Source organism: Hemicordylus capensis, chromosome 6 (assembly GCF_027244095.1).
Source record: "Hemicordylus capensis ecotype Gifberg chromosome 6, rHemCap1.1.pri, whole genome shotgun sequence".
Lineage (NCBI taxonomy): Eukaryota > Metazoa > Chordata > Lepidosauria > Squamata > Cordylidae > Hemicordylus > Hemicordylus capensis.
This window is the reverse complement of record NC_069662.1, coordinates 100430585-100443471: the sequence shown is the minus strand read 5'-3', so window position 1 is coordinate 100443471 and position 12887 is coordinate 100430585. Positions and strand designations below refer to the sequence as shown.

Genomic DNA, 12887 nt, shown 5'->3' with positions numbered 1-12887 from the left:
CTGCAACTCTCATCATTCATGACTATTGGCCACTGTGGCTGGGGATGATGGGAGTTGTAGTCCAACAACAACGGGAGGCCTGAAGTTGTGCAGCCCTGCCTTAATTCATACATCTTTCAAACATCCCTAGCAAAATACAGTTTAAAACTGATTTTCTAATTCAAACCGAAGCTTCTTTTCATTCACGTTGGGGCGAGTCACACGATCGTCCTGGGCAGGCTGGAAGGGCACATGGGAGGAAGGCTGCACTTAACCTACCTTCCCCCCAGATGACCGCACTTTCTTCCATCAGCACGCCTCCCACGCACCCACACGGACAGCATGCAGCTCTGTGAAGCACAGAGCAGGGTGGAGGGATCTGGGGCCGCAACCTATGTTTCTCAACAAAATCATAATACAGGAGAAAGGGATTACAAGTGGCCCTCGTTATTCATGAGGCTTCCATTCTCACCAATTTCCACAGACAACGAACCCGTGGATAAAGAAACCCTAACCCTATGGGAACTGGGGGTTTAAGTTCCTAAGCACACTGAAGTGTGCTGAAAATCACAAGAAAAAGCAGGGGGAGCAGAAATAAGTATAGTATCTTGCTTTCTAGCGCTACAGCAGTGCTCCCAAAACTTCCAGATCCTCCGATTTTTGTTCCTTTTAAAGGGTTTCTTTATTTAAAAAAACAAAACAAAACACCAGAAAAGAGCCACCAAAAAATACAGTGGGAAATGATGTCAGAAGTCATTTCTGGTCCCTCAATAACTGCAGATAAGGCTCTCAAATGAAATCAATTCAGAATTACACAGTTTTTTAAAAAGGATTTACTTTAAAAAAAAACACCAACTATATTATGCTATACCTTACAGCAGGGGTTCCCAGTGCTGGGTCCCCAATTGTTGTTGGACGACAGCTCCTATCGTTCTCAGCCACAATGGCCAAAGGGATGATGGGAGTTGTAATCCCACAACACGTGCAGACCCAAGCTTGAGAATCCCTGACTTACACAATGGCTTAAATGCAGAGATGCTCTTAGCCACGGACCTTGGGGATCTGGTCCGTGGCCTCTTGCCTCTGGGGTGGGGGCTCCAAATGTTGGGGGGCCTCCCCAGAGCCCCATCGCTGCCCCACGCCTGCCCCACCCTGCTGCCCTACTGTGCCAATATTTGCTATTTGCGTGGCCAGAGGGTGGGGGGGGTGAGTCAAGCAGGTCTCCCCCATGGTGGCAGCGGCAGCAGGTTTTTAAAAAACCCTTTAAGTGGGGTCCTCACAGCAGGGACGGGACCTCCTAAGCCCTTCAGGTCCTGTCTGATTTTGGACCTAGGCGCACCATTGCTTACATGATTCACAAATAGCCTCCCAACTAAGGCAGCTCACGTGGCCAGAATGCTTTAGCATCAACAGTTCAGCTACAGAATTTGCCTTCAGTTTATCCTCTGGACCCAGAAGTATGATAACTTATTTAAATATGTGTCACAAACATCTAAACAATGTTAATAAAGAGAGACGAGCCCAGTAGGAGTGTGACGTGCTGCCAACAGAAAAATGTGGAATGGGGTTGCCTGAAGCCAGACAGACAAGATATACCACCTGTCCTTTCTGCCTTGGCCAGATGGCTGGCAATAGCCAGATCAACTTTTGGCTCACCATATACACTCACAGTTTTTCCATTAGAAACTAGACAATGGCTTGAATATATATATATTTTAGGTAACCCAGATATTATTTTGGCATTCAAAACAAGCCAGGTAATACATTCAAATAAAAGGGGAATGATATAATATTCCCCTTTTGTTTATAATAATAGAAGATTAATATTGTTTATGTAATATTAATATAGAATTAATTAAAAAAATAGTTAATAGAATTATCTTCTTGTTCAATACAAAGGCATTCAGAGCCTTAAAACTGTGATTCACAGTAAAAAAGGAATACCTTTAATGTGAGACGTTTGAGGATCAATGCAGGCTCCGAACTGCTAGACATAGGCTTGCCAACAAAATGATACAGAACAAGTGTATTTGGTGTATGCTTCTGCTGCAACTGAATCCTAAGAGGGGGAAAATAATATCCAATCAAGGCACATTCCTTGAAGCTGTATTCCTGCTCAACTTTGGCCCTCTGGCAGATGTTGGCCTACAACTCTCATAACCCCTGGCTATTGGCCACTGTGGCTGGGGATTATGGGTGTTTTAGTCCAAAAACAGCTGGGGAGCCTAAACTGAAAAGGCCTGTGGTGTATTCTGACATATAAACGGTGTGTAATGTCAATTGTAGTGTTTATTATTAAGATATTGTTACATGTGAACCAGTTATATCCAATCTAACAACACCATTCACCCATCACTTTCAGTGGCATTTGAATCCTGCCAGGTTTTTGTTTTTTATTAATGTGAACTGACCTCAGCAAGGAGAAAGTGGCATACAATATACCTATTTGAAATAATCAACTGAATAGCCAATAGGTTGAACAAGGTCTGCCCAAAATATTCAGAGGTGCTCTTAGGACTGGGCCACAGGGATCTGGCCCGGTCCTTGCCGCCTGGGGGGGGGGCCTCCAAACACTCCCTCCCTCCATTGCCATGGCAGGCTGCGCCGCCCGCAGCAGTACCCCAATCCTTCTCCCCCCCCACCCACCCCCACCAGAAGCAGCGACTGGAGAGCAACTCTGGTCCTTCCTTTCGGCCCTGCATCTCTAACAAACTGCGAGACACGCCTGCGCAGTTTTGAGAGCTTGTCGCATGGGCTGGACAGGAGAGCGACTTCAGTTGCTGTTACTGGCGGGGATAGTGGGAGAAGGACTGCTGGCACCTCCCAGCAGCCAACCCTCAGCCATGTGGTGGCCAGAAAAAAATCTTTTAAATGAATGTTTGGCGTGGCAGGGCAGGCGCAGGAAGTCCTCAAAAGTAGGTTTTTGGGGGGAGGGCCTCACACCGAAGGGGAGCTGCCGGGGGGGACCTCCCACCAGGGTGGTCCAGGTGCCAAAATGACCTAGGTGCGCCCCTGAAAGGATTATTCAGGGTCAATCCACTCCGTCCAAAGAGGTTGTGTGTCCTCAGAAGGAAGGGACCACAGATTCTGGGTGGCCTTGGTTGTCAGTGAAAATTTGGCCTTGCCAGAAGCCTGCCTCAGGAACCTACTTCCAGACTGCATGGACATACGACATAGGAAGCTGCCACATACTGAGTCAGACCATAGGTCCATCTAGCTCAGTATTGTCTTCACAGACTGGCAGCGGCTTCTCCAAGTTTGCAGGCAGGAATCTCTCTCAGCCCTATCTTGGAGAAGCCAGGGAGGGAACTTGAAACCTTCTGCTCTTCCTGGAGGGGCTCCATCCCCTGAGGGGAATATCTTACAGTGCTCACACATCAAGTCTCCCATTTATATGCAACCAGGGCACCCTGCTTAGCTAAGGGGACAAGTCATGCTTGCTACCACAAGACCAGCTCTCCTCTCCATGGAATGCTTCTAGAGGAAGGGGAGGTTGGTGAAAATACTACCCTCTTGTCTTGTGGTAGCAAGCATGCTGGTCTTGTGGTAGCAAGCATGTCTTGTCCCCTAAGCTAAGCAGGGTCTGCCCTGGTTGCATATGAATGGGAGACTTGATGTGTGAGCACTGCAAGATATTCCTCTCAGGGGATGGAGCCACTCTGGGAAGAGCATCTAGGCTCCAAGTTCCTTCCCTGGCTTCTCCAAGATAGGGCTGAGAGAGATTCCTGCCTGCAATCTTGGAGAAGCCGCTGCCAGTCTGTGAAGACAATACTGAGCTAGATAGACCAATGGTCTGACTCAGTATATGGCAGTTTCCTATGTTCCTATGTTTTCCTATGTACCCCTGCTCCAATATGCAAGCAACTGCGCTGCCACTGTGGGGCTGCTGCTGCCGCACGCATGTTCTTTATACTGCACGCACGCACAGCGTTGCTCTTGATGTCAATCAATAAGGGTATTCTCAAACACACAGCCTAACCCCGGCTAGGGAAGCCCAGCATGGGTTAGGCTGTGCATGTGATGTACTGGGAGCAAGGTCACTCACGGTGCTTCCCTTGCTCCAAGCCCACTTCTGGGCGATCGCCACTGGCTCCCCCCTTAAATGGCTCCCCACCCCGGCCCACTGCCATTTCTGGCAACAAACCGGGGGAAAGGAGTGCCTGTGAGCAGCCACCATGTTTGTGCCCTGGGGCACCCTGGGATGTGGGAGGGGGTGAAGTCCTCCTACTTCCAGTAGCTCCCTCCACACACCTCTGCTCCTGTGGGCATGTGGTGCCATGGAGGGAAGGACAGTGGCTGCCCGTCTGCCGGGGAAAGCAAGCTAGCTCCTGCCTTCCCCTCAGCCAGCCCTTCCAACTCCCCCACCGAGGTCGTGTGAAAGACCTAAATACTGGGCAGTTTTTTGGGTGGTGGGGCAGGCTGGAAGCAATCTGTAATTCTAAAGAAAACATACATTTTAAATTACCATTTTGACAGGAGGAGAGATTTCCCAGAGCCGGGTCCTCCAGATACAAGAAGGGGCGGAATAGGTGCTGGAGCTGCTACTAGGTCATTTAGTCGTACATAATACTGGGAATAAAAACATCATTACAAAAGCCTTCTTGAATTAAATTAAGAAAACTGGTTTGCATCTCAAAAATCCAAGCACTCGTGCCCATTCCTAATCTTAAAGTCATGCAAAATATAGAGGAGCTATAACAGCACCTTGGGTTCCCCAAAAGCTCCGTTCTAATCATGTTTACTCATCAGTCCTATTTATTTTAATGGACTTATGTCTATGCTAATATTCTTAAAAGGTTAATATGCTGTCATTGTTTACGATTATCACAGGTGAGCTCAGGAAGCAGGAGCCACAGCCACTCAGCAGGGGACTAGCAAGGTTGGAGCTGACTTTCTCAAATACCATCTCACTAATTTCATTAATTAATTACACTCAGATTAATTCTCTCTAATTAATCTCACTCAGAGGTCTACAGGAAGCTTCAATTTGTTCAACATGTGGGAGCCCAGAAAACCTGCTAGAAAAGATTCAGAACTGGTTTTCTACTTCCGATGTTCCAAGGATGTATTTTTTTTTTAATTGCACAAAATCAAATCAGTTCCAGCAATCAAAATAGCTCAGGATGCCTGGCTTTCTTTGAAAATGTCCTGGTACCCAATTTATAACGAAAATGTAGAGTAACCCTTTCAAATTCTGGAGAAGTCTAAAAACCACCAAAATAAAGCAGTATTATTCTGCAGCTGATGAAGCCCTTCTCACGATCAGTGAGAAGGGCTACCGTCTTTTGTAGGGAGGAAGCCCAGAAGTGCTTACCTCCCCAGAGATGATCACAGGGACGTCGCTGGGCAGGCTCTCCTGCGGGCCTCCCGCACCTCACTCTGCTACTCTGGGGGTCGGGCTCAGGGAATTGCCACCATGTGGCCCACCCACCCCCCAAAGCCCCAATAATGTGCCACACAAGTGTGTGGCACATTACTGGGAGCGCCCCTCCCCCCCAAGTGTGCCAGGTGACACATGATTTAAAAAATGAGGGTAAGGGAGCACTCACTACCCTCATTTAAGAGGGTGGCTATTTAGGCGGGTTTGCCGCCATGGAAACACCGGGCTCGCCCTTGAGCCCGGTGGTTCTCACAAGCGTGCAAAATCGGGCTGGGCTCCCTTAGCCCGGTTTTGCACGCTCGCGAGTATAGCCTCAATATATTAATGTTCAACATATCTAGAAAAATAAAGAGAGAGAGTAAGCCAACATTACTTTCTTTAATGTATTAAAATCAATGAGATGTCCATTAGCATCAGCCTTTAAGTAACATCTCATAGATTATACTTCCAGATTTATACTGAAAGATACTGGAAGAAAGAAAATCTAGAAACAATCACTATTTCATTAGTCACTTTTTTCTTAGACATTTACACTTTCCCCCCTTAAGATAACTTGGCAAACAAATCCCTAAACATATGCCAAATCACCCATGTACATCCCCATGCACATTTACTGTTTATTTATTGTTCAGTTTTTATACCACCTTTCATAAAGTATCCCAAGGCGGTTTACAAAAGTTAAAATACAAAAAATTCCATTAAAATCATTTAAAACCTTGAAATCAGTTAAACAATAAAAGCCACAGAACAACAAGAAACTAACCACCATAAAAAAGACAAACAGAAGCAGGTGTGCTGAGAGATCTGGCAGCCCCTAAGGGGTAAAAGCCTGAACAAATAAAAAGGCCTTTAGTCGTTTTTTTAAAAGCAGCCACAGATGTCAAAGAGCGGACATTCACTGGGAGAGCATTCAAGAGCCTGAACAACAGAGAAAGCCCTGCATGGATGACAATTTAGCTTTTCTCAACATTGGCACACGGAGCAAAAGCCCCCCCCCTCCCTGCCCTGGATGACCTTGTTGGGCAGGCAGAAACTCTTGGGAGCAGGTGGTCCTTCAGGTATTGAGGGCCCAAACCATTAAGGGCTTTAAAGGTAATAACCAGCACCTTGAATTGGACCCAGAAACAAACTGGCAGCCAGTTTTTTAAATACAGGTGTAATATGCTCCGAGTGAGCAGTTCCAGAGAGAACCCTGATAGCCGCATTCTGCACCAACTGAAATTTCCAAATATTCTTCAAGCCTCATGTAAAGCACATTGAAGTAATCCAGCCACGATGTGACGAAGGCATGGGCAACTGTGGCCAGATCTGCCTTCCAGAGAAAAGCATGCAGCAGGCACACTAGTCGAAGCTGTGCAAAGGCACCCCTGGTCACCACCTCCACCTAAGCCCCCACCCCCGGTTCAGTACATCCACTGCTTCCCTAGGATCTGATGTCAGGGAAAGGTAGACCCGAGTGACATCTGCATATTGCTGACTCTTCAAACCTGCTGATGACCTCTCCCAGCAGTTTCATGTAGATGTTAAACAGCATGGGGACAATAATGGACAATTCATGGGCTGTCAATTAATTTAAATAAAGGAAGTGGATCTTCACATGTGAAAGTATGAAGCACCTGCACATGGATGGTGAAGACGAGGAAGAAGATGGAGAAGGCATGCCCTCAGTTGTGGGCTCCCCAGAGGCATCTGGTGGGTCACTGTGTGAAGCAGGATGCTGGATTAGATGGGCCTTGGGCCTGATCCAGCAGGGCTCAGAATCTGGTGCCTCCGCACTGGGCTTGGCTGCTCATGTGCCCACCCACCCACACGGATTGTGTGAGTGTGCAACAGTGCGCCCATGAAGACAATAAGGATCGTCTGGGAGGAAAGTTAGGTGAAACCCTGTCTCTCCCTGCCGCCCCGGCCACCTTTTCTGCCCGGGCGGGGATCGTGTGCATAGGCTCTTTAAGAAGTATGGTCTACAACTTCAACAAGAGAAGGCATACAATACACTGGCATACTATCACAGTAAAAATGTCCTCTCCAAAGAGAAACAAAGGCCTACATCGACAAAACTTTAATAAAGCGCTTTTGGCAGTTTTCCCAGAACCGAGTGTGTCATCTGCCTGGCACATATGGCCTCCTTCAGCCTGAGGACTGAAAGCCCCCAAGGCTGCTCACAAACCCCACTCCGTCTGCAGAGTGGCAGCTTTGATACAAGAGGAAACAGACACAAGCACTTGCTTGCCTTGAGGAGGGATATGGACTTACTTTCTCAAATCCTAGCTCACAAGTGGAATTGGATGCCTGCTGGAAAGCCTCCATCTGTTCCTGTTCATCATGTGCATCCCACAGCACATCTCCAAAAATTTCCTCTTCGGGAACAGAAGAGTCACCGTGATCTGTCACATCTTTCCTTTCCAGTTGTGTGATTTCACAGCCCAGGATATCCTGTGCAAGCATAGAAGTATGCCTCATGAAGAGGTGGCAACTTTCCTCCAAGAGGGGACTCATTTTCAAAGAGCAAGACTGGTGGCTTCAGCTGACCTGAAATCCTTGCCCCCTAATCCCAGATATGAGATAGTAGGCTGCAATCAGGAAGAAGGCAAAACTCTGCACACGCTCAGATGCTCTGCCCTTTTATTTGTAGCACATGTGTTTCGGGACTTCACCCCTTGCATTGAAAACAAGTTACTGGGCCGAGACTCAGTGGAGGTAACTCATGGACATCAATTTAGAATTTGAACTTCTATCTTGAATAGTTGCCCCCTTTTTTAATAGAAGCAACGCAATACAATTATATTTTATATAAAAGCAAAGCCAAGCCTCCTTACTTCAACAAATATAACATCCATATGAGCCAAGCCAGGTTTCTTCTGTATGCAGTGTCCCAAAAATCACTAGGTTGATGCCAAGATGCATATTGTTCAACATGCAATCCTAGGTTTCAAGTGAGTTTCAGATCTGGAGTTCCCTAAAGCAATATGCCAAGATTATTGGGTCTGTATGTCACATCAATCTCAGCCGAGAGCGGCGGGGGCGGGGGCGAGAGCGGCGGGGGCGGCATGCTGCGTGTGACGTATGCGGCGCGCGCGCCGTGACGAGCACATGTATGCTCAGATTTACGAGACTTCTGGGCAACGATGGGGGCAGGGGCGGCAGGGAGGAACGCTGCCGCCCCCGAAACTTCATTCCTAAATGCAGCGCCGGAGGGGTAAGAGCGGCGGGAGGGGTAAGTACTACCCCCCCGCCCTTAAAGGTAACCCCCCCCCTCAGTGCTGAACCGCTGGACTGGTCCAGTTCCGAACCAGTTCGGAGGCCTCCAACATAGCCTCCAAACTGGTTCGTGCACATCCCTAAATGTAATGTATGAAGTGAGTGTAGTTACACAAACAGAAAAAGAAATCCAATGCTGAATGGGCTGCTTTTGTTTTTAAAAGGAAATACCTCTTTTATGGTTTTTTCCACATAATTATAGACTTCACATGCCCCTTCCTCCAGTCCTCCTGTGTGGCTGATGATCTTGTGCGGGGAGGGAGAGAGAGAAAAGTGAAAAACAGCTTGGCACACTATTCTCCATACCATAAACAAAGATACCCCCAAAAGACTAGATGAGCTACCTTTTTTCTAAACACATACTACTTCTCTTTGGCAGGATTAATGCAACTACATCATTGGTTCTTTATAAATACGCAGCTTGTATTCAAGCAGACCTAGGGAGTGAGTCCATCTTTTCTCAGTGTGATTGCAAAGGACTACACTCAAGTAACCACTCTCACCCAGACCCATTCCAGTGGATCCGGTTGCACACCTGTCAGATCCAACAAATGTGTGGAGCTCTGGAAGCAGAGACCACCCCCCAGGAATTCTTCTCATGCATGTTTGCCAGCTGTAAATGTGGAACCTAAACTGACTGAAAAGAACAGGTTCCAGGTGTGTGGAAATATCACCCCAGAGCTCTGCCTACAGCTACTGTGTGTTGGAGAACAAGTTATTTCAAATGATGCAAAAACAAAGAGTTTTTACCTCAAGCAGTACTTTGTTTTAGCAAAATGGCCATTTTTGTAGAACCGAAAAAGAGACATCATGATTAAGAAATATTATAAATGAAATCTCTATGAAAAAAGGACTCAAAGTACCTCAGTCTCTACAAAAGTCACAAGATGATGATTCATGTAGAGATTCATCCATGTGGCTTACTTGCTGTGTGATCTGCTACTAGGCACAAAGACTCCAGGCAACACAATCAGTAAAGTGTGTGTGCATGTGTGCGCGCGCATGCCTTGCCATACACAGCTTGCCACATGGAAAAAATGGAAGTTTGGATTTCAAACACAACCGTACAAAGGGCAACACTGATATGAGTCTAAATTCAATGCTACTGGTGCACAGAAAAGCAATTCAAAATATCATCATTTCTTGAAACGAAGCTATTGCTGAAGGATAAGACGGTTGCTGCTCCAAAATGCATTCGTTTTATGTTTTTAAGTAAAAACCCCATTCGTCAGGGTAAGAGTGAAGAAGAGACGCTGGCTGACATCCAGACAAATCCTTTGCCAACAACCAGGGTCTTCTGCTGCAAAAGTGGGGAAGAGTGATTTTCGTCCATTTTCGTCCCTTCCTCTGCATCCTTCTCTGCCTCCTGAAGCTATGTACCGAAGGCTGAGGGATCCTCAGGGACATAGTTTCAGGAGGCACAGGGAGCTGCAAAGGGAAGGGGAGATGGATGAAAATCACCTCCCCGCTTTTGCAGCACAAGACTCCGGTGTGTTGGCAAAGGGTTAGTCTGGATGCTGGGCCCAGTTCCTTAGAGTACTCAGGAGTATCCCACTACTCTTAGAAGCAACAACGCCTCTTCTTTTTTGATATATTAGCAATTCTTAATAAATCCACTAACCATGATTTTTAATAAATCCTCTAGAATGAACTCTCTTCTAACATGGGAAAGTGTGGTCTCTGGGACATGATGTTTATTTGGGACTCCATGAACACAAAGCATTTAGTTGTTCTAATGCATGCAAATCGACTAACTCCCTAGATGCAACATCCTGCGCTCAGTCGCTCAAGAAAGGGTGATACAACATCTGGTGTTAACAAAACTTGTTCAAGTGCAGTGAAACAAAACAAGACAATCAATCCCAGTAAAAATGTACCAACCTTGGGCAATCTCTCATTACCTTTGCTTTGTTCACACAACGAACTTGCTCAATTAACTGCTGCACAGCATCCGAACTGACCTGGCCCTCTTCCAGTCGGTGGTAAAGAAGCCGGGGTTTTCCTTCAGGGTTTTTCAAAAAGGCTTCTTCACACTCCTCCAGCAGACAGCTAGATTAGAAATCAGCATTCGTGTGTTATACTGCTCTGCTGCAGTACACAGTTCAATCAACATCAGCCCCAAGGATATATTTTTCTACTAAAGCTCCAATCAAGAAGGGGGGGGGGGGAGTAAAAGAAAAAAAGGATTAGATCCCGAGTCAAATAATTGTGTGATTGCATACTCTGGAGCCATTCACATGACCTACCAGTTGGCAGGCAGGAAAGCTTCCCAAGCCTTCCCTTTTCCCTTGACCAACATTGTTTTCCTGGTGGGAGCACACTCCACGCTCCCACACGATCAGCCCACTCCGTGCAGTGCAGAGCATATCAGGGCGGATTGCTCCGAGGCTGGGACTCATTGTCCCGGCCCTCAGAACTCCCATAATACTCCACACAATACTCAGCACAAGTGTTCAGTGCATTGCCCCCCCACCCCATGACGGGCGGTGTTTCTGTTGGATCTCTGAGCAGGTTTCGATACCATCAACCATGATATCCTTCTGGGTTGCCTGAGGGAGGTAGGATTGGGTGGCACTGTTTTACGCTGGTTCCATTCCTACCTCTCTGGTCAGGGGTGTAACTAGGGAAAATGGCGCCTAGGGCAAGCACTGAAATTGCCCCCCCTCCCCCCGCCCTGTCCCAACATCTGACACACATCTTTCAGAAAACTTGTCTTTTCAGTGAATGTCTGGAATAAACTGATGAGGTAATAAAACAATTCTTAACTTTACAACAATATTGTAAAGAATTATTTTTTCTTTAATCTGAATCCTTGTGATTGTGAGAATCACCTTCATCCTCCAAGTATTGTTAGGGCTTCAACTGGTTTAAGTAGATTAATTGTGAGAGATAATTTTAACTAGTGATGGCAAATTTTTTATCAGGGGGTTTGTGAGTAAAGGGGACTCTTTATGAGTTTGTGAGTAAAGGGGACCTCCAAAATGGCTACCACACTGATCTTTGTAGGCCTGAACAGGCCTGAAAATCAGACCAGGATGGGCTGAGACGGTGATATAAGAGGCCGGCGGGGGGAAGGAGAACCCTTGCAGACACACACACACCCCGCAGCCTTTAGGAAGCCCCTGAAGGGGCTACAGGTTAAAATTTTAAAAAATAAAATAAAATCGTGAATTGGGGAGGGGGTGGGGAGCAGCATCACCCTGGTGCCCCCCACCCCCAGTGGCGCCTAGTGCCCTGGCTGCCCCCACTAGTTTTGCCTATGTCTTTGGTAGATTCCCGATTGTGTTCCTTGGAGACCACTGCTCTGCAAAGCGAGAACTAAAATATGTAGTTCATCTAGGAAAGGAGAGCTGGTCGTGTGGTAGCAAGCATGACTTGTCCCCTTAGCTAAGCGGGATCCACCCTGGTTGCATATGAAAGAGGGATTACATGTGTGAGCACTGTAAGATATTCCCTTTAGGGGATGGAGCCGCTCTGGGAAGAGCATCTAGGTTCCAAGTTACCTCCTTGGCATCTTCAAGATAGGGCTGAGAGAAATTCCTGCCTGCAACCTTGGAGAAGCTGCTGCCAGTCTGTGTAGACAATACTGAGCTAGATGGACCAATGGTCTGACACAGTATATGGCAGCTTCCTATGTTCCACAAGGCTCTATACTGTCTCCAATGTTCTTTAACATCTATATGAAACTGCTGGGAGAGATCATCAGGAGATTTGCTGCAGGGTGTTATCAATATGCTGATGAAACCCAAATCATTTCTCCATAATAACTTCATCAGGAAATGACATAACTTCCCTAAATGCCTGCCTAGATGCAATAATGGGTTGGATGAGGGATAACAAACTGAAGTTGAATCCAAATAAGTCAGAGGTAGTGACTGTGGGGGGGTTGGGACCCGAGAGATGGTTTGGATCTGTTCTGCCTGTTCTGAATGGGGTTACATTCCCCCTGAAATATCAGGTAAGTAGCTTGGGAATGCTCCTGGATCAAAAAAATCTCTCTGGTTTCTCAGGTTGAGGCAGTAGCCAGGAGAGCTTTTTATCAGCTTCAGCTGATATGTCAGCTTCACTCATTTCTGGAGGCAAATGACCTTAAAACAGTGGTGCATATGCTGGTAACCTCCAGGCTCAAATACTGTAATGCACTCTACATGGAGCTGCCTTTGTACGTAGCCCAGAAACTACAATTGGTACAGAATGCGGCAGCCAGACTGGTCTCTGGGACAACTTGAAGGGACCACATAACACTGATTCTGAAAGAACTGCACTGGCT

The 12887-nt window shown here is 46.8% G+C and overlaps 1 protein-coding gene across 4 annotated transcripts in view; it reads right to left on the bottom strand.

Moving 5' to 3' along the window:
- NPHP3 (nephrocystin 3) overlaps positions 1-12887 on the bottom strand; it is a 50281-nt gene that overhangs the window by 27261 nt on the left and 10133 nt on the right. For all 4 annotated transcript variants that reach the window (XM_053266479.1, XM_053266480.1, XM_053266481.1 and 1 more), the window contains 5 exons: positions 10519-10666; positions 8789-8863; positions 7613-7792; positions 4445-4548; positions 1924-2038 (listed from right to left, as the gene is read on the bottom strand). In XM_053266479.1, the coding sequence (XP_053122454.1) occupies positions 1924-2038; positions 4445-4548; positions 7613-7792; positions 8789-8863; positions 10519-10666 (622 nt within the window). The remainder of the gene's footprint in view (positions 1-1923; positions 2039-4444; positions 4549-7612; positions 7793-8788; positions 8864-10518; positions 10667-12887) is intronic.